This window comes from Procambarus clarkii, chromosome 27 (assembly GCF_040958095.1).
Source record: "Procambarus clarkii isolate CNS0578487 chromosome 27, FALCON_Pclarkii_2.0, whole genome shotgun sequence".
Taxonomy (NCBI): domain Eukaryota; kingdom Metazoa; phylum Arthropoda; class Malacostraca; order Decapoda; family Cambaridae; genus Procambarus; species Procambarus clarkii.
The window spans coordinates 492,765-519,238 of NC_091176.1; the positions used below are offsets into that span (position 1 = coordinate 492,765).

Sequence of the window (26,474 nt, forward strand, 5' to 3'; positions counted from 1 at the left end):
ATTATAGTTGGCTATTATAGCCAACAATTCATTTACACGTCCTGTAAGTTAGCAATTTTTAGCACTGATAAGCTTCAGTTACATAATTTGTTAACTGTATTTATCAACAGTCTGCTAACAGTGTATTACTAGAGTTTAATTAGTGACCTGAAACCCTTTATATATAATTCATTTTTAATACACAAAATTAAAAGCGACGATCTAATATATTTTGGAAACTAAAATGTATGAACTCACTAGTTCCGTGTTATACACTGTATCATGTATTCCGTATGTAGCGAGTACAAACAATATATTTACTACAGCCGCTCATTAGCTTAATGGCATAACTAATTAGCACTAATTACAGTAGCTATAATCCTTTCCCTAATTACAGGTAACAGTTCTTCCATCCTTCTATCTTAATCTTTATCAATCAATCGAATAGCCAACAATACAGTTTCCACTCCAATAAGATGGAAGAACTGTTACCTGTAATTAGGGAAAGGATTATAGCTTCTGTAATTAGTGCTAATTAGTTATGCCATTAAGCTAATGAGAAGGTGTAGTGAGTATATTGTTTGTACTCGCTACACGTATCATGTATTGCCTAATGTATTTTATAATGGATGCTTTGGTTCTGTTAATTATGTTTGAAGGTAATTTAGTAGAGTTACTTTCTCAACTGCAACTTTTTCAATCATTTTGAAGTCCTGTTAAGTTCTTGTTAGAAAAAAAGCTTGTCTGAAAATTTTGTTAGCAAGTTATAAAAACTAAACGAAAAATATACATTTGTATTTTTGTTTGATAAGTTAAATTTGGTCTCGTTGGTTAACAAATGATTAAAGTAAAATAATGCTGGTAAGATCAAGTCGGCAAATATTTCACTCACTTAAGAACGCACATTGTTTTGTTGCCGGGAGGAGAGTCATCGCCTCGTTAATATTAATGTCAATATTTTCTCGCCGCCAGCATCTGCATAGTGTTTGGGAATTATATACAGTACTGTCAGTTAGCTTAAATACTCTGTGCTTGAATACAGTCGTTGTCAGTAGGGTCTGTAAATGAAGGATCACCAGTTACCTTTCCAAAACAGCTTTCCAGCAGCTGGCGATGAGCTGACAGTCCCCGACAGCTGACAGACCCTAACAGCTGGTTGACTCTGGCAGCTGGCTGACACTGACAGCTGAATGACACTGGCAGCTGACTGATCCTAACAGTTGACTGACCCTGGCGGCTGATCACGACAGTTGTTCTGTGACCCTTGGCTCGGCCCGGGCTGTAAGATAACATCACTTTTATCTGAGCAAGCTTGAACATCATGGGGCGGACGGTGGTAGCAGAAGACAGCCTGCAGGATAAGCTGACAGCATTAGCTAAGGCTGGCATCTTCCAGATTGGGCTGGTCATTGGTCAGGTCTGTAGTGTGTGTGCTTGATGCACTAATATTCACGTTCAGGTGTACCCATTCGTTTTTTTAAGTTTTGAGATTAAATATTTTTGCAGGAGTTAGGCTTAATGTTGTTTTTTCTTCAAATATTTTATAAATGTTTTCCAATAAAATTTGGTTTTATTCCAAATATAAGGATGTCAATATTAGTATTTATTTTACAAGGAGGATGCACCACAGGAAAGTACTATGCATGCCACTCTCCGTGGTGTATAATAGGTCACTGGAAGCAGGAAATCTACCTGAAAGTTGGAGAATGGCTAATGTGTTTTCCAGTATACAATATGGATGACAGGTAGGACACTGAACTGCATGCCAGTGTCCCTAACTTGTATTCCATGCAAGGTGATGGGGACGATCATCTGGGGAGAAGGAACTTTCCAACACACTATCAGTATGTGTTCATGGATAGTAAATCTTTCCTCACAGGTTTAATAGAATTCTATGACCAGGCAACAAAAATTAGGCAAGAAAGAGTTGGGTGGGCAGCCGCATTTGCTTGGATTGTCAGAAAGCTTTTGTCACAGTATCCTATAAGAGGCTAGTGCAGAGGTTGGAAAAGTGGGCAGGAATAATGGGTAAAGTGCTTCAGTGAATAAGGGAATATCTAAGCAACAGAAGACAGTAAGTTACTAGGAGAGGAAGACATCAGAATGGTGAGATGTCACCAGCAAAGTTCCCACAGAGTTCTGTACTTGAAACCATCCTGTTTCTGATATATGTAAAGGATCTTCCAGAGGGTATAGTCTTTATACCTTTTGAAAGAAGAATGTGTCTATACTATAGACTCATTCCTCTCAATGTTTGCTGATGATGCTAAAATTATGAGAAGGATTAAGATAGAGGACAACAACAAGAGGCTACAAGATGACCTAGACAAACAGAATGAATAGTCCAATAACTGGCTACCAGAGTTTAACTCAAAAAAGTGTAAAGTAATGAAAACAAGTGAAGAAAACAGAAGGCTGAATGCAGGGTACCACCTGGGAGATGAAATCCTTCAAGAATCAGGTAGGGAGAAAGATCTGGGAGTTTATATTACACTGAATCTTTCCCAAGAAGCCCACATTGGACAGATATATTCAGAAGCATATGGTAGGTTAGCCAACTTAAGAACGGCTTTTTAGACACTTGCATAGGAATCTTTCAGAACCTTGTATATGTCAAACCAGTTTGAAGTATACAAATCGAACCTAGAGTCCATACCTGATCAAACACAAGACAAAAAATTCAGAGCTGTGTCACTATCAAGTCCCAGAGCTGAGAGGTATGAGTTGTAAGGAAAGGCTACAGGAATTAAACTTCACCTCACTGGAAGTCAGAAGAGTTAAGAGAGACTGGATTATCCCCTACAAAATTCTCAGAGGAACTGACAGGGGTCAGTTCCTCTGAGTTCTGTTCCTCTGTCAGTTCCTCATCCACGCGACACACCCCCACCGTTGTGTCGCGTGGATGAGTGACGCAACGGTGGGGTGTGATGGTTGCTTGTTTTAGAATTGGGGTGCTCTTTTTTTCTGTTCAGTATTAGGATAGTAATACAGTAATTTAGTTTTTTTACCATGTGTGGTTTGTTTTGTTATGCCTACCTTTCTGGGTGCTAACCCCACTCGATGGCAGATATGGAGTGCTTCCAAATCCATGGGGTTTTCCATAGGCCATTGCTCCCCTAGCCTCTCTAGAGAGGGCCAGGTTCTGGCTTGTGGTCCCAGGGATGCAAGAACTCCATCGACAGATGTCACGGTCTAATACTGTACATATATATCAGCCCGGTAAGCACCGAGGAGCCTCCAGAACTCGCCCAGAAAATGACGTCTCATTACATTCAATGCTAGATTTATTATCATCCCTGATTATCCACAAGTACAATACAGTATCACTAAAGAATGTTGCCCCCTATAGGAAAGTGGCGCACTTTGTTTATACTGTATAATATTTATAATATAATAGTTATAATATATTCATAATACAATTTTTATAATACTGTATAATATTTATAATATATTTATAATAATTATTATATTCTTTATACTATAATGTTAAACACAGTATGGAAAATTTTCTAGGTCATAAAAGGTTAGCATTTGCATATTTCAGAATGCTAAAGACCGTGACTTCATTGTCCATCTCGCCCCAACACCAATACCAGATGAAGGAGATTTGAGCTCTGAAGAGGAGGAGGCAATTCCAAGTTCCAAGACTGGACAAGCTAAACCAAAATATCCTGATTCTATTGCCAAGGTTGTTGATACAAATGTATCTCAACACACAAGACAAGTAAGACATTATTTTATTCTAAGATCAATAGCACAGGCTGAAATTAGTAAAAAATAAAATGCATAATTTTTGATGTACTTTATTGTATTTACTCATGTAATGCTAGATATTTGTGATGGTTTATTATAATACATTCTGGAGGAGTCCTTGATAGCTCCCTGAAGCTATCTCACTTTAGATGGCTCCTAAGTCACAAGTCACTTAGATGGCTACTATGTCACATTAGTTATAAGATTCCTGTATGGCCTATTGAGTTTCAGAGCCAGAACCTGGCCCACTCACAGTGGCACCAGAAACAGGGAATTGTTGCAATCACTGAGAAAATATCCAGAAAATGAGCAAAGCAATATAAACAACTGCAAGATTCACAGAAAATAAAGCACTGAAACATACAAACGATTTTCCAAGCAATTCACTCAGAAATTAACTCGAACCCCCACCCCATCCTTTCCCATCAGTCATGACTAGCCACTGAGAAGTTGGCAGCACCACCGAGAGCTCCCTATCTCAGTTCCATCCTTGCCTCAAGCCTGTCGCTGATGTCTGTGTATACAGACCCCCTGAGTCACCGGATGTAGTGAATCCCACTTCTTCTCAAGTTAAGTGTAGGCCACTTGAGTCCTTTGGACACTGTCCTGTAGGGGCCATATGCTTTTGTATTGTTTCCGACTTTCATATGCATGTGTTTCAAGCCTCGCTTGTTGAATGGATTTCATCTTGTCTTCCCTTTGAGCTATATGTGTTTAAGAAGGGGCAGCTCTTCCTTAAGTTTGTTGTTATACATTACCCCTGCTTTGACAAAGTGACTTCTAATGAATTTTGAAGTTGTTCTTTGAGAAGTCAGGCCACTGTGCCCTGGATAGTGCAAGTGTCCGACTTTTCTGTAAGACCTTGTTAGACCTTTGTTTATTGTTGGAAGGTTTGCTGGTGGGATTATTTCTATGGCATGCTGATGATCCCCTTTATTACTATATTTATCCAGAGGTTGCTTTTGGTGTCAGTTTTTCTGGCGAGTGTCCCCAGTGCCGGGGTTTCTTGCTTTGTCCTTACATGAGAGTCCCTGGCAATTCTTTTCCAGGTTCTTGGTGTGGCTCATTATGATTTGACCTGCTGAGACCACACTTGCTACTTACGAGTTTGAAGGTTGTCAGTCAGTTTTGCTATAAACCGATGCTTAGTTTTACTCTCTCCTTCTGTCACTTGTTGGGTGGGTATTACCCTTTGTTCAGTAACCTGTGACATTGGGGTTTGCTGGTATGCTATTTTGGTCCAAGACTATGTTTTTTGGTTTTTCTTTCTTTACTTTTGTAGTGATGAGGCTCCACAGGCTGCTGCTATTTTGAGTTTGTTTGCTCATTTGTGTGCGGCTTGGTGTATGTGTGGTTTCCAAAGAGTGAGCCTGTTTTGTGTTTATGGTTTTGGGATTGGAACAGCTGGTGTTTCTGCTGGTGCACTTTTTGCTGCTGCTGCTTCCATTGTCTGCCAGACATCTTTGTGTGGGCCACTTGTACACCCCTTGCTCTGAGTTACAGGGCAGCTTAAATTTCGAGACCTGGGCTGCATTTATTGTGGATGTAGTTTTGGTCTTTGCTGGGGTCTGCTCTTCCTCTTCAACATGGGAAACAGTTGAGCCATTGCTTCCTGTAATGGATCCATACTGTTTTCTTCTCTGCAGGGGAGGGTGTCTTTGGCTTGGATCCTTGCCTGTTGGATCCTGAATGTTTGGGCATTAGTTGTGGACATCCTGGTTTTTGTTTGCATTTACTGAGTGTTTCACTCGAGGTAGGAGGTTTTCCTTCTCCAATAGTGGCCAACTGCATTTCATCGTTACTCTTCCCCCACTCCCGTTCTCCCATCCCCAGGTATGCTATGCTTTTAGCAGTCCCCATGGCATAGTGGTAAAACACTCGCCTGCCTTTTCGCAAGCGCTTTGGCCTGGGTTCGTATCCTGGCCGGGGAGGATTTACTGGGTGCCAATACAGTATTTAACTGTAGCCTCTGCAGAGGAGTCACAATAACGTGTCTGAAATATGTTGACTAAACCACATACTAGAAAGTGAAGGGACGACGACATTTCAGTGCGTCCTGGACCATTCTCAAGTCAATTGTGATGAGGGAAGGAGGTGAAGGGAATAAATAGGCAAAAGAGAGGTGAGGAGAAGGAAATCTTAGAGGAAGAAAAAACAAGGCAAAAGGTACAAAAGGTAAGGTGTAATAAAGAAGGATAGTAATAGGAATAAGAAAGTGACCATAAGAGAAAAAACAAGGGAGAGAAAAAGAAAGAAAGAAAGAAAGATAAATGGAAAGGTAAGCTTATGTTAAGTCACGTTTATTAGAGCCTCTGTAGCCTCTGTTTAATAGGTTTAACAGAGATTCGAACCTGCGTCCAAGAGCATCCCAGATGCTGCCTTAATCGACTCGGTCCCTTTCCCTCGGTCCCATGTGGTCATCATAGTGTGGTTTGATTTAGGTTTGGTTGAGTTCCCTGCCACTCTTCAGTGAGGTTCCTGGTACATTCTTGACCTCTCACATCTGCACATACTGATTCTCTGCTCAGCCTTCCAAGTGACCGCTTTGCTCGGATTTGTCTGTTTTTTTTTTTTTTTCAGGCGGATTCTTGGATGGTGTCCATGGACCTTGTGGACATGTCCTGGCATGCTCCTATTCCTCTGTGGTTCTGGGAGTGGTTATTGCTATCTTGTTAGCATTTCTTGTTAGGGTCTCTTCTCTATGTATCCACTAACATACTCCTTGCATAGTCAGTTCCCTTCTCTGATGTGTTTGTGAGTTTGCCCTTGAGGAGGCTTGGTTACTTGGGGTGGAGAATGTCACATTTGGCTATTCAAGGATCCTTGATTCCTCTGATTTGGCCCTTGTTGAGGACATTCTTTGGCTGTGTTGAGGTTTGCATGCTTGTTTACATGACACGCTGTGGTTGGTACTCATAGCCCAGTAGTTTGGGCTGCGATTGGGGGGGTCTGTTCTTTCAGTGAGTAGCCTTAGAGCCTCAGGTGTCTGCTTGGTTACCATCATCTATGAGGGCCCAGGTTCTCTCTCTGGCTCCCGGTAGGCCAAACAGAACTTCCATGACTGATTTGACCTTTTAGTATGGATCGATTTCAGTAAGATAGCTTCAGGGGAACCACTGGAAGGGGGTATCCCCAGAAAAGTGGACTTTTGGAGGTTTCTGGAACCTAACTCTATTTTGCTTATACCCAGTACTGTACACCTTTAAGATTAATTTGTGCAGTTTTAGATTTGTGGGGGTTTTGTAGAAATGTAACAAACATGTTAATTGAGGGTTTTCTGTAATTTAACTATTCCTGAATATTATTCTATGCATCACAAAATAATTGTATTTATTTACTGTTCATCTTTTTCTGTGGTTTAAGTATTTCTAAAATATTTGCTTTACCCCAGCATGTATTTGTTGAAAATATTTGTTGTAATAAATTTTGATCACAGTATTAACCTGAAAATGATCCTTAGGTTGTACGCATGCTGCCAGGTGGGCTGGACATTATTGGAATTTATGTGGTAACACCACAAGCAGAGTTCAGTTCTTCAGTCAGCCAGTCTAAGCTTCGCTCTGTTTTAACAGTGACTCACAAAACAGCATCGAGAATTCTCTTAGACACAGCAGAAATCAGAACTGAGAAGATTATCATTCATGTTTGCACTCAGACATTCAAGTAAGGCAAAATATCTTGGTACAAATATATAACAGTTTTTAGCTTTTCATTTATATATATTTTCATTAATGTTTATGTAATGCATTATATTTATTATGCTTTAAACATAATTTTAGTATCGATGTACAATATTTCTGAGATCGACCACTTGGTTGCTCCCTTACGCAATGTAATGCTCTCTCTGTTATGGGGCTTTTGGCAATCAAACAGGATGTTGGGTTCTTGCAACTTGGCAAATGTTTTGCAGTCTTGCTGCACCTGTTGTGTAATGTTACATGCTCTCTCAGTTACATGACTAAATAAGAGCCAGACCAGGTTCACAGTCATTCTCCAATGCAGAATGGATCTTTGCAAATGCCCTTGCCAATGCTTAAGAATGGGAATGAAGATACAGGAGATTTCTCTGTTTAATCGAGAATGATCTCCAGAAGATTGATTCATCTGCCTTCATAAACCATCTCCAAATAATACTCAACCTCAAATAGATCACGTTATTGCTATGCTAATTCCTAGTTGGCTTCATCACTTTCATACTGATTCTACTAAGCCAGACTACCTTCACTTAGCAGAGACCCCTAGAACATGGTGTGTGATTACGCAGTTGTTTATGCGTCTTCAATTTTTCCTGGATAGTGTTGCAGACTTATCTTCTGTGTGTTGATTTGGCTAGTGCCTCAGCTCTAGTCATTCTCTTAAGTTTGTCCACAGCTTTTGCTGTTTCTTGAGACTTGATCTTGAACTGAGTCATGCTTTGCATGGCATTCTGCTACATTCAGTTGCCATATCTCTTGTGAGTGATTTGCACTTTGTTGGGTTACCCAAATGCCTTTTCTTGTCAGTAGTTCAACATTGTTGAATTTGGTCATGTTGAGAATATCTTCTTGAGAATGTTTTGTCCTGGGATTCATTCAAGAATTTCACTTATGATTTCATATTTTAATTGAAATCTGCTCTTCTACATTGTTAACATTGGTGAAACCCCCCCCCCCCCTGGAATTGAGCTTGCATATCATTCAGTGCTCCTTTTGTGGGGTCCCTGCTATGTCACTGTCTTTGCTGTTGGGCACGGGATGCTCATGCCCTTGTGTGTTTTTTATTTGCCAGGTAGGTTACCTTATCTTGACCTTACCTTGAGGTGCTTTCGGAGCTTAGCGTCCCCGCGGCCCAGTCGTCGACCAGGCCTCCTCGTTGCTGGACTGGTCAACCAGGCTGTTGGACACGGCTGCTCTCAGCCTGATGTATGAATCACAGCCTGGTTGATCAGGTATCTTTTGGATATGCTTATCCAGTTCTCTCTTGAACATTGTAAGGGGTCGGCTTAGTAGCAGTGGCAGTAGCGGTAGCGGTAGCTGCCATGCTAGTAGCAGGCAGCTACCTTTGATCCTCGGTCTTGGCAGTGTCCTTCTCTTTTTTCCTATTTCTTAGTTTGAATAATCTCATTCTCAGATGCTATGGGTTCCTTGTATTCAAAAGTTCTCTCAGGGGAATTTGGATGCTCTGGTCTTGACTGTATTTTGTGATCCTTGTTTAAATGTGGCATATATTTTTCATCGGTTGTTGCTGATGTGCATTTCACTTGTTTACCACCTTTACAGCACGAGTACAATAATGTACTTTCTTAAGTTTTCCGAATCCCTGTCTCAGTTATGTTGCTGCTGTCGTATCGACTGGTGATGCTAGTAGTGCGTTTGGGTCTTGTTAGATACCTTGCATTCATCATTTATCCAACAGTTTCTGCCCTCCTACACTGCACCTACTATGGTCCATACAGATTTGCTTCAGTACCTTCTGCAGAGTATGGACCTCTTCTTCCATGATGGACATAGTCTCTCATGAGTACAGGTCTGTCTCTGCTTGTTGATGGAAGTATTAGATCTCAGGTTGATCCTAGCTGGCTGACAACCCTTTCTTTTCCTTGGGTACTTTGCACCGGTTCTGTTTGTCCTGCAAGCTTGATTGGCAGGAGGTGAATTCCGTCTTTCAGGTGTTCCTGAGCGGGGCTTCCTTTGCTCTGTTCCTGAGCTGTTTGTCTGCTCTGGTGCTTAGCGGATATGTGCAAGTGGCAGCTCCATGTGCAGCTTGCTGTGCTTTCAGCATCATGCTTTGAGATGCCAACAACCCTCCAATTGTCTGTAAAGCTTCGCTGACTTTCTGGAGGCCTTTTCTGGTGGGGTGGGGTGGCGTGGCAGATTGTCACCCCACTCCCTGTGCCCCTAGGGAAAGGTGGTCAGGTTTTGGCTCTGGTCCCTGGCAGATCAAACAGAACTTCTGCAACAGATGTGACCCTATAGTATGGAGCAATCTCTGTAAGATAGCTTCAGGAAGCTAGTGGGGCTTCTCCAGAAAAAGGCATTTCATTATATTCAGTGCTGGGTTTTGTGTGTGTGTGTGTTTTTGTATGGAAATTTATTGTTTTAAGCTAAAAAATTTACTACAGAAGAGAGAGAATTAGAGACAACCATGGATAGGAGCACACACAGACATAAAACAAGTGCAGCGCAAACAGCTCAAATTGTCACAGGTACTGCTGGGTTACGGAAGGCGTCAAATATATTGGTGTGTTTGGGCACAGTTGGACACATGAGCATTTCATGAGTGCACACTAAAAATATTGTGTAAACTTAAATTTTGGATCACAAAGTGGAATTATTTAAAAAGTGCCGTCTTTAAATGTAAAATTACTGTTGGATATTACAAATCCTCATGTGTATATAGAGGAAGTTTAATCACTGCATTCATTAACATTTTAATAAATACCTGTCATATGACTAAAGTTTAAATAATATGAGTAGTGTACACAAAAAAGTACAGTACTGTAAATATTTGTGTTCTCACTCATTGACATATAACTCACCATGCAATCACAAACAATTGCCATAAGAGAAGATGATACTAGGGTTTTTTGTTTAACTAAATGGTATATTTGCCAATTATGATTTTATGGATGCTGTATGATAGATAGATATATATGTATATATATGTATATATATGTGTATATATATATATGTCGTACCTAGTAGCCAGAACTCACTTCTCAGCCTACTATGCAAGGCCCGATTTGCCTAATAAGCCTAGTTTTCATGAATTAATGTTTTTTCGACAACCTAACCTACCTAACCTAACCTAACCTAACTTTTTTGGCTACCTAACCGAACCTAACCTATAAAGATAGGTTAGGTTAGGTTAGGTAGGGTTGGTTAGGTCCGATCATATAACTACGTTAATTTTAACTCCAATAAAAAGAAATTGACCTCATACATAATGAAATGGGTAGCTTTATCATTTCATAAGAAACAAATTAGAGAAAATATATTAATTCATGAAAACTTGGCTTATTAGGCAAATCGGGCCTTGAATAGTAGGCTGAGAAGTGCGTTCTGGCTACTAGGTACGACATATATATATATATATATATATATATATATATATATATATATATATATATATATATATATATATATATATATATATATATATATATATATATATATATATATATATATATATATATATATATATATATATATATATATATATATATATATATATATATATATATATATATATATATATATATATATATATATATATATATATATATATATATATATATATATATATATATATATATATATATATATATATATATATATATATATATATATATATATATATATATATATATATATATATATATATATATATATATATATATATATATATATATATATATATATATATATATATATATATATATATATATATATATATATATATATATATATATATATATATATATATATAATTATGTATATTATGTATATTTGGTTTATATACTGTATACAGTATACAAGAGTTCTTACATTCTTGTAAAGCCACTAGCATGCACAGTGTTTCGGTCAGGTCCTTAATACTAATTTTCCCTGGAATACGACTAGCCAATTTCATTTAACAACCAGGTACAAATTCACTGGTGGGTGAACAGAGGCTCGCTTTGACTTATACGACTTATGTGACTTAGACAATAATACATATGCAAAGGTTAATAATAATAAGAATCAGCTATCCATATTTAGATATTCATAAAATTTGTTTTTTGAGTGCAAAGTTAAATAAGAGCAATCTTGGTTGTAGGGTGATGTGCAAAACTGTGGATGTGTGCCCATCAGCTCCCAGCCTGCAGTCAAATGCTGAACTCAAATTCCAGCGAGGAGGCATCAAATGGCAGCAGTTGAGTTTCTCGTACAACATTAACCTTAACTTCTGGCTTCCAAAGGACAATTCATCACATTCTCTCTACAAGACAATCCTTGTAAGGCCTTACATAAGATATTTAACTATCATTGTTAATTTGCTATAAATATGGTTATTATTAACGGGGTTATGATGATGGTGGTGATATTAAACATAAATAGTGTGTAAGATGATGGAGTCAGTGAGGGTTTATGCAAATATAATATTTTATTTAAATTGTTGACACATAAGTACTCATCTAGGTGTGCTTGCGGGAAATGATCTTCGGGTTTTTGGTCCCGAGTGTACAGGATAGTAGGTAATAGGATTTCAAGGAAAATTTACATCAATGAATAAGCTATCATCTTGATGTTAAAAGAGCATGTGTGTAAATGAAACTATAGGCCTTGCATGACAAATCATCATCTTGAGTGCAGTAAATAACATTAATCATTCTAGTAGGGTATAAGAGTTTACAGGTATAAGTTTTTTATTTTTTGCAATGCATATTTATTTATACCATTTTCGTAATTTATGTATGTTGTCAATATATTGTTAGTGTTTGGTTAAAGGTGAATACTGTATATACTGTACTGTACCATAAAATAATAATTATTTATTGTTCCAAATATTATTATATCTATACAGTATTCCTCAATTATCAATTTAATTCAAGTAATGCTTATTCATAATCTTATCATAATTCTGCATTTTCTCAGACCTTGATCAAACCCTGGGCAAATAATGTGAAGGAAAGTCTGATTCTTATTGACTCTGAGCTCCCAAATGATGAAGACCCATTGGACTCAAGTGCTGATGAGAAACCTAAGAAGAAAGGGAGCAGTAGAGGCATGATGGAATTAGCACCCCCAAAAGTCTTCAAAGCAGAAATTCTTGATTCTGGTTCTCCTGTAGCCTCAACTCGTGGGTTGACTGAAAGCTCTGGTTGTGTGCGGCTTTCTGGAACATTAGCTGGACTAGCATTTGTACACTCAAAGGTGAGTCATAATTCTTATTGCAGCATTTGAATAGGTTTTGCATATACAGTACTGTACTTGTTGATCTTGACAGTTACCATACTGTGCTTAGTGGCCTTTAAAGGGAGAAGGTTGCCTTCAGCCTACAAAAGGTTCCACCTATTTGTGCCATGATTGAATACTCATTCTGTAAATATTTGATTCGATCTCTTTTTAAAAAAGTCAATGCAATTGATAGTATTCTGTAGATAAATCATATTATTGCAAATGCGTGTTGAAAATAATTGCAAATATAAATACAGTGGTACCTCAGTTTTCGTATTTAATTCGTTCCCAGAGACGTTATGAAAACCAAAAAATACGAAAACCGAAACGAATTTTCCCATAAGAAATAACGTGAATTGAATTAATCCATTCCACACACCCAGAAATATTAACTTAAAAATACATTTTTACAGAATACTTCTCATATTTTTCATATACAAAACAATTGGGTATAAATATAAACCATAAATAAAATAAGTGAACATTTAACTGCACTTTACCTATACTGAGGACTCTTGTTGGCGTATGGAAGATGGTGTGGAGGGGGATGAGGGAGGAGTGGTGTTGGTGTATGGGGAGGGTGAGGAGGTAGGCAGGAGGGAGATGGTGAGACCGTCCCATGCCTGCCTTAAACGCTTTCATATCTTCATCACTGGTTCCAGATTTTCTTTTCACACATTTTACTGCCTCTGTTATGTGACAGCCACCAATCAGTTACAGTCACAACATGTCAGTCAAGCATTCAGTCAAGACCAGTCACAGGTAGTTATAACCAAAGGCAGTCAAGCATTCACAGTTGTAGTAGCAACCAGTTAGGCATTTAAAGTCAGTCAAGAATTCACAGTCAATCAGCCATTCACACTCAATCAGGCATTCACAGTCAATCAGGCTTTTACAGTCGCAACCAGTCAGTTAAAAATAAAAGAGTTTAACGACAGGCACTCGGGGAGTCTGCCTCCGGATCCATCAGCTGGTAGCAAAGATACTTACCATATTAATAAAAAAATAAAAAATAAAAAAAATGAATACCGTCCATATGACTGGGAGGATGAGGGGATGGAAGTAGCAGGGAGGGAGCAAGATGGAGGTAGTGGGAAGGGTGCTGGATGAGGGGGTGGGGGATGGAGGTAGCGGGGAAGGTGCGGAATGGGGGGGGGGGGGCATGGAGGTAGTCGGGAGAGTGACCAGCTCTACCAGCCATCTCATTACAGTACTTCCCGCCAGTCCATCCACTTTGCCGTCCACCCCTCCACCATTCATCCAGCCCCCCCCCCCCCACCATCTATCCATCCAGTTCCCCCCACCATCCATCCATCCATACCTTACCTTGAGGTGCTTCTGGGGCTTAGCGTCCCCGCGGCCCGGTCGTCGACCAGGCTTCCTGGTTGCCGGACTGATCAACCAGGCTGTTGGACGCGGCTGCTCGCAGCCTGACGTATGAGTCACAGCCTGGTTGATCAGGTATCCTTTGGAGGTGCTTATCCAGTTCTCTCTTGAACACTGTGAGGGGTCGGCCAGTTATGCCCCTTATGTGTAGTGGAAGCGTGTTGAACAGTCTCGGGCCTCTGATGTTGATAGAGTTCTCTCTCAGAGTACCTGTTGCACCTCTGCTTTTCAACGGGGGTATTCTGCACATCCTGCCATGTCTTCTGGTCTCATGTGATGTTACTTCTGTGTGCAGGTTTGGGACCAGCCCCTCTAATATTTTCCACGTGTAAATTATTATATACCTCTCCCGCCTGCGCTCAAGGGAGTATACAGTTTTAGGCTCTTTAGTCGGTCTCAATAGTTTAGAGGTTTTACTGAGTGTATTCTAGCAGTAAAGGATCTCTGCACGCTCTCCAGGTCAGCAATTTCTCCAGCTTTGAAAGGGGCTGTCATTGTGCAGTAGTACTCCACTCTAGAGAGCACAAGCATTTTGAAAAGTATCATCATCGGTATAGCATCTCTAGTGTGAAAAGTTCTTGTTATCCAACCTGTCATTTTTCTTGCAGTTGTGACGGCTACTTTATTGTGTTCTTTAAAGGTAAGGTCTTCCGACATGAGTACACCCAGATCCTTTACATTGCCTTTTCGTTCTATGTTATGATTTGCCCGAGTTTTGTACGTGGTTTCCGTTTTTATATTTTCATTTTTTCCATAGCGCATGAGCTGGAACTTATCTTCGTTAAACACCATATTATTTTCTGTAGCCCATAGAAAGACCTGATCTACATCTGACTGGAGGTTTGCCGTGTCCTCTATGTTGCCTACTCTCATGAAGATCCTAGTGTCATCTGCAAAGGATGATACAGTGCTATAGGTTGTGTTCTTGTCTATGTCCGATATGAGGATGAGAAAAAGTACTGGAGCAAGCACAGTACTCTGGGGGACTGAGCTCTTCACGGTTGATGGGCTGGATTTGATTTTGTTGACTATTACACATTGGGTTCTGTTGGTCAGGAAATTGTAGATCCATCTGCCTATTTTTCTGGTAATTCCTTTTGAACGCATTTTATGTGCAATAACACCATGGTCACATTTATCAAAAGCTTTTGCGAAATCTGTGTAAATTACATCAGCGTTTTGTTTGTCTTCCATAGCATCTAATGTCATATCATAGTGGTCCAGCAACTGCAACAGGCAAGAGCGCCCTGTTCTGAAACCATGTTGTCCGGGGTTATGGAGATGCTGTGATTCCATGTATTTTGTGATCTTACTTCTTAGCACTCTCTCGAAAATTTTTATGAGGTGCGATGTTAGTGCTATCGGTCTGTAATTTTTTGCCTCTGCCTTATTTCCTCCTTTATGAAGTGATGCTATCTCTGCTGTTTTTAGTGTATCAGGAATAACGCCAGTATCTAGGCTTTGTCTCCACAGAATGTGGAGGGCCTGCGATAGTGATTTTTTACAGTTCTTGATGAATATGGAGTTCCAAGAATCCGGGCCTGGTGCAGAGTGCATAGGCATACTGTTTATGGCTTCTTCAAAATCCAGTGGGGATAGGGTGACGTCTGATATATGATTTGATGTTGGTATCATATCCATGAAAAATTCAGTTGGGTTATCAATCTTTAGTGTGTTTAATGGCTCGCTGAAAACAGAGTCGTACTGCTTCCTCAGTAGCTCGCTCATTTCTTTGTTGTCATCGGTGAAAGTTCCATCTCCTTTTCGCAGGGGCCCGATACGAGATGTGGTTTTTGATCTTGATTTTGCATAGGAGAAAAAATATTTCGGATTTCTCTCTATTTCACTGATGGCCTTTTGCTCTCTTTGCCTCTCCTGGGTTTTGCATGATTCTTGTAGCTTCCGTTCAATTGTTTCTATTTCTCTACCTAACCTTCTTCGCCGTTCTTGAGATAGGGTGCGACTCTCAAGTTGTTCCGCGATTCGTTTTCTTCGCCTATATAGGGAACGACGTTCCCGTTCCAATCTACATCTCTTCCTCTTTTTTCTTAGGGGTATGCGGTTTGAACATATTTCTAGTGCTACTGAGCTTATTTTTTCCAGGCACTGGTTCAGGTTTGCATTTTCTAACTGTTCTTCCCAGTTTATTTCTGTGAAGTCCAGGTTTATTTGCTCCCAGTTTATCTGTTTATTATTTCCATCCATCCATCCATCCAGTTCCCCCCTACCATCCATCCATCCAGTTCCCCCCAAAATCCATCCATCTAGTCCCCCTCACCACCCATCCATCCAGTCCCCCTCACCACCCATCCATCCAGTCCCCCTCACCACCCATCCATCCAGTCCCCCTCACCACCCATCCATCCAGTCCCCCTCACCACCCATCCATCCAGTCCCCCTCACCACCCATCCATCCAGTCCCCCTCACCACCCATCCATCCAGTCCCCCTCACCACCCATCCATCCAGTCCCCCTCACCACCCATCCATCCAGTCCCCCTCACCACCCATCCATCCAGTCCCCCTCACCACCCATCCATCCAGTCCCCCTCACCATCCATCGATCCAGTCTCCCTCACCAGTCCTTCGGCAAGGGGCGGCACTTCGTCCCGCCCCTTGCTCAGCAGAGCAGAACCACACGCTCGGTGGACCTGTACATATATAAACAAATTCCGAAAACTGAGGCAAACAACGAGTATCGAATCAAATTTTTTGAAGAAATTGAGTATGAGAACCGAAAAATACGAAAACAGAGGCATACGAAAACCGAGGTTCAACTGTACCTGCCAACTTATGAATTGCGCTGAAAAGAAAGAGGTGGTACGATTACGATGTGCAAAATAGTAACTGAAATCGAGAAAATTTATGAAGAATAACTTTTGAAAACTGTAATTTCAAGAACAAGAGGGTATAGTTTTAAACTAAGGAAAGAAAGCTGTAAAAAAAAAAAATAGGAAGTTCACCTTTGCATACAGAATGGTAGAAGTTGGAACAAATTAAATGAGAAGGTGTAGGAGGCCAAAACCATCAGTAGTTACAAAGTCATATGACAAAGTACAGTACTGGGAACATCTGACACCATAAGCATAGTTCTCATCCTGTAACTACACTTAGATAATTACACATGTGAATTACATTAGCCCCAGGAGTCATTAATAACCTGCCAGAGGCAGAACTTTGCTTCCCTCTCACAGAGATGCAGGGAGCAGATTTTCTACGATCACCTTTTTTTTTTTTTTTTTTTTTTTTTTTTTTTGAGATATATACAAGAGTTGTTACATTCTTGTACCAACTTCTTGTACCAACTTCTGTACCAACATTCTTGTACCATTCTTCACTAACAAAACTTCCAAAAAGTAAGCGAAGCAAGACAAACAATTGCAAGAATCAGAGAGAAAAGAGAAATGAAGCAGCAAATAACTCGGCAAATGATCCACCCAGTAATTATTTTGAATCTCCTGTAGTTACAGCTAGCAACCAATAGGTGGCAGCCAAGCAAAGAAAACATAAAATGACTGTAAACATTTTTCACATTGCTGACTGGTCTGTAAGTGGCCTGAGGTACCCAGAGCAGTTATGGTCGGGAACTAGCAGAGAGGCCGGACCACCAAAGAGTTAGTGTAGGAAGATAGAAAAATAGTTAAATTAATGTAAGAGATTATACTGTAATGGAATAATTGACCAGTATTGTAACCAATGAATGTGGAAGGTGAAGCAGATTTCTTATAATCCTTATCTACTGTTCATTTACAATAATTTTAAAAGGCATAATTAGCATTTTGTTTAATCCAGGCAACTGTGGGAGAAGCTCGTTCTGCAGTTTTGGTTGATCTAGTGCGATCTGTTATGGCTCGTTGGGAGATGCATTGTGATTCTCTTATAGAAGAACCACCATCACATCTCACTGGTCCCATCATCCATGAACCTCCACGACGAGTGTTTTTAGAAGGTAAGCTAAGTGGATAAACTTGTTAATGTATGCCAAGCAAACAAAATTTTGGTTCTTAGGTCTGAGCAAAGAAAATTTTGGTTCGTAGGTACATAACAAATATAAGGACATACTGGTTGTAATGAAATGCAAATTATGCAAATGGCCCAATTTCAAGGGAAGGCCATCCTTGCACTACTAGTTAGGTTCTGACCCTGGAACTCGCTCATAGTCTTGCATTCCCAGAACAAAAGTACTTTACTCTGCTCTACTGTTGTGTGATTTTCTTGCTCTGATGGGACAACATTAGCATCTAATTTTGTTTTCCAGTAACACTAAATGTATCTATCATATGTTTGTATCAGGCCGTCCTCTAAAAATGGGGAGGTAAATGTAACCTTCCTGTAAAATGTAACCTTACAGCACAAGTAAGTGCAATTATGTACTATACAGTCATGTATAGTACATAATATATACTATAAATGACCTTTAACAAATTTCATAGCAAAATTATTATCAAGGAAGAATAATAGTTACAAATTTTTAAGATTTCATAATTATGTGATCACACCAATTTTGATAGTCTAATTGATCTTTCATCCACAATTATTACATGTCTAATTTATGCAATACGTTGACTAGAGCCTAGAGTCTTAAATGAGCCTCTGAAAACTACAGAGGTGTATGGCAAGTAACTTGGATATACAGTAGTATAGACCCATGTTTTGGATGTTGGAAAAGTTATTGAAATCTGACACACACAGAAATCACAATAGCATGATGCATCAAATGAACAAATCCGTAAGGGCCGTGATGAGGGTTCGAACCTACGTCTGAGAGGATCCCAGACACGCCTTAATTGACTGAGCTATGACGTGGTAAAAGAATTGCAACCGGGAAGTCAACTTGACCTACTAATAATAGAATAGCTTATTGGCAGAGCTCGGGTGCATGGGGGAATTGTGAAAAAACCTGGTTTGTGGAGAGACTGCAGGATCCGTGGTAGGTCAAGTTGATTTCCTGGTTGCAATTCTTTTACCGTGTCGTAGCTCAGTCGATTAAGGCGTGTCTGGGATCCTCTCGGATGTAGGTTCGAACCCTCGTCACGGCTCTTGTGGATTTGTTTTATTGAAAGTTTACTTTTGTAATAATCAGTTTGCATTCACTGGAGTTAAGAATTCTTGTATTGGTTATCTATTGTGCAATATGCATTAAAATAATAATTAAATAGGTAAAGCAAAAGTTTTGGTATTTAAGAAATGTGGCCTGTGTTTAATGGAACAAAGCATTTATTATTAGCATTGTTTTCTGCAATTAATTCTGAAAGTTTTGCACACCAATTTAAAAAATTTCCAACCATATTTACTTGTAGGTGGTGGACTACCTGTGAGCTTATGTGATTATCTGTTCCCTGGGGACACTTGTGCTGATGCTTGTCAGTCGGCTAAAGAGCTACTTGGTGTACGAGTTCGCAAGGAACATGTGGATGATACTCTCGAAACTCATGCAGGTGAGGTGTTTTTATCAGTTTAGCAGATTTTTATGTGCATGTTGAATGATTAGTGAATGTATATTGATATACTGTACTGTACAGTGGAATCTCGACATAATTCTGTCAACTGGACATCTACATGCAATGATAGTATTCCATTCTGGTCATAAAATCAATGTGATAAGTTGCAAGGGGAAAATAACATAAATCTTACAGTGGAGCTTGTCTGTTTATTTGATGGACTAGAATGCTTATTCTGTTTTCTGCACTAATAAAACATAACTCAGTCGACTCACAACTGATTGGACCCCAGGCAGACAAGACTTCTTGGTACATTCCCTTACAATTGCTGCCTCTCTGTTCACCTAGCAGTAAATAATTACCTGAGAGTTAGGTAACTGTTGTCAATCGCTTCATATGGAAGGTTGGTCGCTGGTCTTGGACATTGGTAAGCGTGACAGCTTCCTGAGCCCATCAATAGGAAATAATGTATTATCATAACTTTGTTTCCTACTTCCATGGGGTGGGTGGCATCAATTTGGAGACAAAAAGGTGAATAATATACCGAAAGATTATAGACATTAAAATTAACAAATATCTTTTGTCTGGAGAGGACAGTCAGGGTTGTGAGAATTTGTAGGGGGGTGTGAGGTGGTGTGGATAGGTAATGGGGAGCACTGTAGTGAATAACTGAAGTGGATTAGTGGATAGGTGGTGCTGGAAACCAGTTTGGTAAGTACCTCTTTTGTCTAGTAATGTAATATAACTCAATAGTATCTTGTGTGGTAGGGGACTAGATTAAAATACCTATATAATGATAAAACTTATGTTTAAATGTTATATACCATAATAATAAATCTTATACAGTATTTAAATGCTCATCTTCTCTCATTTTGCATCCTGTCGTCTGCTCTTATTTGATATACAGTATTTTATAAAATTCCATACATGGTTAATAATTGAGTAAGCAAGATAATAGTATTTACCAAGAAGTATGATACCATAGAAAATAAAGTAAGGAGTAAAGAAGTTAGTGTTGAAAGTAGAGTAATGCCAAATCCACATACTATATATATTGTTCTTTTGTTTTATGTAGCCATTAACCCTACTACTCTTTATACATAAGTGAACTGTTGGACAAGGGATGATAGTCATCAAGCAATCCTTTTGGGTTTTGTCTAGTTTGTTTCCAGTGGCAAAGAAAGACAATTCCAGGCCTCATTGTATCCTCATCTTCAGGAGTCATTGTTCATATCCCATATCCTTTCTGGCTGAACAGCGCATTTGTGCATTGCGAGGATGTTTACATTCTGTATTTGCTGATTTCTCTGGACCTTAATAATAAGTTTTGTTTTGATTCACCGGAGGTTCACGTATCTAGATCGTAGAACATTCTCCAGACTTGCCTGTGTGATCCTACAGGAGCTTTGGCTACTGAGGATTCCTCTCCTGGCCTTTTTTAACACCTGGTTCTTTAGGGCCCATTATTAGTTTTGTCTGTTGGCTCTAGATATGTGCTGAGGATGCTGGGTTGGTTAGTTTGGGCTCTTGGTGAACTTGCTGAGGTTTTGGCTGTCTTCCATTCCATTGCCTCCAGTGGTTAGGGTTTGATTGCGACTCCAGGTTGGTGCCCCTTTTCCTTTTGGAGTGCACCATTGTCGATTTACCTCCCATCTTCATTTGGTCCTGGAGAGGTATTGTCTGTCCTCTCAAGTACCTAAGCAGCTACCTGGCCATTTGAACTTTGCTTACACGATGTATTCCATGGGCTGGGTGTGATTGAAGCTGCTTAACCATTTCATATGGTGGTAACTCGCTGCCGGTTTTCAGACTTCATTTAGTACACTTCATTGGCCTTAAGGTCTATCCTGTTTTGGTGCTTTTGTCTTTAGTTTTTTTATGTTTGATTCTGTGACAGCTTTCAGCATTATTCCTCAAGCTGTACCAATGCAGTGTTAATGTATGCTCACATCAATGTCATAGAAACCGTGGTGGCTCGTCTGCCTTTTCACCATCCATTGGGATGGGTGATCCTGCTGCACACTAACAGCATTTTAGCGGTTCACAGAGGGGGTCCTCACTTTTTCAGATGTGGCAATGTACTCTGGTCATAACCTGTCTTTTGTATTTTCTGGATTTAATTCTCTATGTGGTTCTCATTCAGGGCATGTTGAATGAGCTTGAAAAGTCCTTTTTGAGAAGGACTGTGAGGTGGATGTGGCCTCGGGTGAACTTATTTGCCTTGGTGTATAACCACAACCATTTTATTTATATCACTATTCTGTGGCATTTGTGTTGGGCAAGATGTGTTTGAGCAGGAATTAGTGTGGAGTCATTTTACTCTTTCCTCTGCTTTGAAAGTTTTTTCCTGTGAAGTCGAAGTTGGCAAGCATTATGAATCACATCCTTGTATTGGGTTTCATGTGACCACTTAATCCCTGCTTTCTGACCTTCCTCCCTTGCTGAACATGTCAAATGCTGTTTTGGATTATCATCTCTCTCAGACAATGAGCAGGTAGTCTTATGTGGGATCTTTTCCTCTCTCCACCGACCTTGTTCTGTGTGAATCATTTGTGTAGTTGTTTGGCAGCTTTGAGACTACATTTTCTGTGAAACTCCCAGTTTGTTAAGCTTCGCTGACTTTCTGGAGGCTTTTTCCAGTGGGGTGGCAGATTGTCATTCACTCCTTGTATCTTTGTGAGGGAGGGATGGGGGGCCAGTTTCAGGCTCTGGCCCCTGTAGATCAAGCAGAACTTCAACAATTGATATGACCTTTTAATATGGATAAATCTCAGCAAAATAACTTCATGGAGCCACCTGTGCTCCTCTAGAAAGAGACGTTTCATTACATTCATTTCCAGGTTCCTAGGGTGGCTCTCTTTTTTTCTGCCGTTTCTCCCCCTTACCTTTGTGTTCTTGAAATTTGCTTGTTTGGCTACAGTATTTTGTCAACTTTTTCTTGTGTGTGTGTGTGTGTGTGTGTGTGTGTGTGTGTGTGTGTGTGTGTGTGTGTGTGTGTGTGTGTGTGTGTAATTACCTAAGTGTAGTTACAGGATGAGAGCTACGCTCGTGGTGTCCCGTCTTCCCAGCACTCTTTGTCATATAACGCTTTGAAACTACTGACGGTCTTGGCCTCCACCACCTTCTCACTTAACTTGTTCCAACCGTCTACCACTCTATTTGCGAAGGTGAATTTTCTTATATTTCTTCGGCATCTGTGTTTAGCTAGTTTAAATCTATGACCTCTTGTTCTTGAAGTTCCAGGTCTCAGGAAGTCTTCCCTGTCGATTTTATCAATTCCTGTTACTATTTTGTACGTAGTGATCATATCACCTCTTTTTCTTCTGTCTTCTAGTTTTGGCATATTTAATGCTTCTAACCTCTCCTCGTAGCTCTTGCCCTTCAGTTCTGGGAGCCACTTAGTAGCATGTCTTTGCACCTTTTCCAGTTTGTTGATGTGCTTCTTAAGATATGGGCACCACACAACAGCTGCATATTCTAGCTTTGGCCTAACAAAAGTCATGAACAATTTCTTTAGTATATCGCCATCCATGTATTTACATGCAATTCTGAAGTTAGAAAGCATTGCATAGGCTCCTTGCACAATATTCTTTATGTGGTCCTCAGGTGATAGTTTTCTATCTAGAACCACTCCTAGATCTCTTTCTTTATCAGAATTCTTTAAAGATTTCTCACATAATATATAGGTTGTGTGGGGTCTATGTTCTCCTATTCCACATTCCATAACATGACATTTATTAACATTAAATTCCATTTGCCAAGTGGTGCTCCATATACTTATTTTGTCCAGGTCTTCTTGAAGGGCATGACAATCATCTAAATTTCTTATCCTTCCTATTATCTTAGCATCATCAGCAAACATGTTCATATAATTCTGTATACCAACTGGTAGATCATTTATGTACACAATAAACATCACTGGTGCAAGAACTGAACCCTGTGGTACTCCACTTGTGACATTTCTCCATTCCGATACATTGCCTCTGATTACTGCCCTCATTTTTCTATCAGTCAGAAAATTTTTCATCCATGATAGAAGCTTACCTGTCACCCCTCCAATATTTTCCAGTTTCCAGAACAACCTCTTATGTGGAACTCTGTCGAAAGCCTTTTTTAGGTCCAGATAGATGCAGTCAACCCAGCCATCTCTTTCCTGTAATATCTCTGTGGCCCGATCATAGAAACTGAGTAAATTCGATACACAGGATCTTCCTGATCGAAAACCATACTGTCTGTCTGATATTATATCATTTCTCTCCAGGTGTTCTACCCATTTAGTTTTGATTAGCTTTTCCAATACTTTCACTATTACACTTGTCAATGATACAGGTCTATAATTGAGGGGGTCTTCCCTGCTGCCACTTTTGTAGATTGGAACTATGTTAGCCTGTTTCCACACGTCTGCTACGATTCCTGTACACAGGGATGCCTGAAAGATCAGGTGAAGTGGAATGCTGAGCTCAGATGCACATTCTCTCAGAACCCATGGTGAAACGCCATCTGGGCCAGCTGCTTTGTGTGTGTGTGTGTGTGTGTGTGTGTGTGTGTGTGTGTGTGTGTGAAGCTATAGCATTCCTAAAACCTTTCCTCCTCCGTGTGGTGTGAAGGTATTGACCCAGGGGTAGCAGTGCATAAAATCTGGAGAGCCACTGAAGGGGCCCAAAGAATTGGGTGTTTCATTACACTCAACATTGAGTTTTTATCATTAAAAGTAAAGTTCTGTGCAAATTTGGCTTAAGAAAACCTGGATTTTGATGTCTTTGCAGCATTTGTGTAATATTTGATAATTTTAGTGAAATAGTAACTTGGATATTTGTACAGTATTATTTTTTTAAGTTTAATTTCTGTTTTATCAGATGCCTCTGAAGTAATGGACATGAGTAATGCAGATGCTGAAGGAGTTAAGCATCTTGATGGTAATGGTTCTTCCCGGGAACAATCTTGTTCTGTGACATATATACTGTTAGCCATTGTTATAGCTCTGGTGGGAATTGGAGTATCATACATTACATTTCGAGGAACAAAAGCATTAACCTAAAGTTACATGTAATTTTTGTATGTATTTTATTTATCATTAAGAAATAAGGCAAATTGTCCATCACAGCAACGATATTTTCCAAGAAACTTCAATATGTTACAAGACAAAGGAGTTTTGTACATTAAGAAAATTCATTTGCTAGTTTGAGCATGAGAGATGTTAATTGAGCAGGTGCATGAATGGCTTTTATTTTGATGTAATTACTTTCAAATTGGAAAGATATATGGAATGACAAGGGAAAGAGTTTTTTCTAGTTTAGATGATTTTTGTGTCCTGATTTATAATAGGGATTTTGGTTTTTATGTTGAGTAGTCAATTTTAACACATTCAAAAGGTCTTAAGGGGTTAATGTTTGCTACAATTTAACTGCTTAATTTAAACAAATTTGGAGGAAACATGGTATGTAGATAGATTAAAATAAGTTCTACGTTAATTTTTATTAATTTTAAAAGTACAGTACATATAATCTTGGAGCATAGGAAATAGTTATGCAGTATTATACATCTGGCAAAAATTTAGTCACAAAAAGTAATTATGAATATATATCAGGACTTGTGGGGCTTAGGTTTTTGTAATTTTTTCAACTAATTTCTTGGTAAAATAGTTTTTGAGACAGCAAGGAAATTTGTTTTGAATATATTTATTTATATATTTATTGATTTATTTTCCCTAGAATTTTACTCCAGTTATCATGGTGGAAATTGACTCTAATTCTCTCTCACAAAGCAATACTGTAACACTTCAGCATTGCATGCATGCTTATCATATAATCTCTCAGACTGTTTCTCACCTGTTTTGCTTTCCCACATTTTGAGAGTTCTTTTGTTTCATCCATTTGAGCCCATTGTATATTAACAATATACAATATAAAATATACTGTACATGTATTTTTTATGTTCATGTTTTTTTTAGCACTTTACACTACTAATCAAAATAAAACATTGGTGTGACCTCATATCTAAGGTTTTTCAAATGTGTTAAAAGAAAAAAGTTGAATAGCAGAAACTTTTGAATAAATAAAAAAATTTGAAGTAATATTATATATAATTTCACCGAAAAAACAGTATGCGTTCTTTTCTAGCTCATGATTCTAAACATGACAACATCAAAACATGAAAAATAATGCTTATTAAAAATTTATTTTTCACTCAAAATGTTATTTTATAAATAAAAACTTTGAAAACAAAAAACAATTATCGGTATATTTCTGATACAGTACTTGATTTTTGGGGAGCCCCTTGGTGGTTTCTTGTAACTATATCGCTAAGAATGCTCCATACTATAAGTCACATCATTCACTGGAGTTCTGTTTGGCCTACCAAGGACCAGAGCCAGAACTTAGCTCCTCACAAAGGTGCAGAGAGAAAATAACATTCCACCATTTCATCGGGAAAGCATCCAGAAAGTCATTGAAGTTTTATGGACAACTGCAGGATTCACAAGACTCGAAGCCTTAAAACTGCCAAACAAATCCAGAAATGATTCAAACAAAACCAGATAATTCACTTGAAACTAGCTCAAACCCATTAGTACCAGTCAGCGTAACCAGGTAGCCAAGAGCTCAGTCCTCCGCCAGCTCACCAGTTTGTAGCTGATGTGTTGCCTAATGTCTCGTGGTGGTTCCCACCAAGGCTATGTAGTTTTCTTCTTTACAACTGCATGATTCCTCTGTGCCTTCTCCTTGGGAGGATGCCTTTCTTTCCCATGCATTGGGCAAGGGTTTTGACTCTTCTATGTAACCTTCATGGCAAACTCCTGTGGCTGTCAGGAAGCCTGAATTGGGGCCTTCGTTGCACATTGCTATTTGGTATATTGTTCATTATGAGAGGGATCATATTCTTATGGGAGAGGGGTTTTCTTGTCCTCCTGATAGGCATAATTTTGATATCTCTGCAGCTCTTCCCAGGGTCCATTTCCATTTTGGTCCTGAGGATTCATCTTGCTGGAGGTTTCCCTCTTT

General features: G+C 39.2%; 1 protein-coding gene across 1 annotated transcript; it reads left to right on the forward strand.

The window, feature by feature from the left end:
• The first annotated feature begins 869 nt into the window (after nt 1-869).
• On the forward strand, nt 870-25,549 carry LOC123762704 (protein odr-4 homolog). Its single transcript, XM_045749405.2, has 8 exons — nt 870-1,396; nt 3,524-3,703; nt 7,193-7,395; nt 11,530-11,707; nt 12,348-12,626; nt 17,828-17,984; nt 19,336-19,473; nt 24,333-25,549. Exons 1-8 carry the CDS (start codon nt 1,301-1,303, stop codon nt 24,512-24,514), a joined length of 1,413 nt encoding a protein of 470 aa, XP_045605361.1. The 5' UTR covers nt 870-1,300; the 3' UTR covers nt 24,515-25,549.
• The last annotated feature ends 925 nt before the right edge of the window (nt 25,550-26,474 follow it).

Excerpts from the sequence above, each read along its gene's own strand:
- LOC123762704 (XM_045749405.2), top strand. The coding sequence starts at position 1,301 with ATGGGGCGGACGGTGGTAGCAGAAGACAGCCTGCAGGATAAGCTGACA. Across the intron at positions 12,627-17,827 it reads TAGCATTTGTACACTCAAAG|GCAACTGTGGGAGAAGCTCG; the intron begins GTGAGTCATAAT and ends TGTTTAATCCAG. Across the intron at positions 17,985-19,335 it reads ACGACGAGTGTTTTTAGAAG|GTGGTGGACTACCTGTGAGC; the intron begins GTAAGCTAAGTG and ends ATTTACTTGTAG.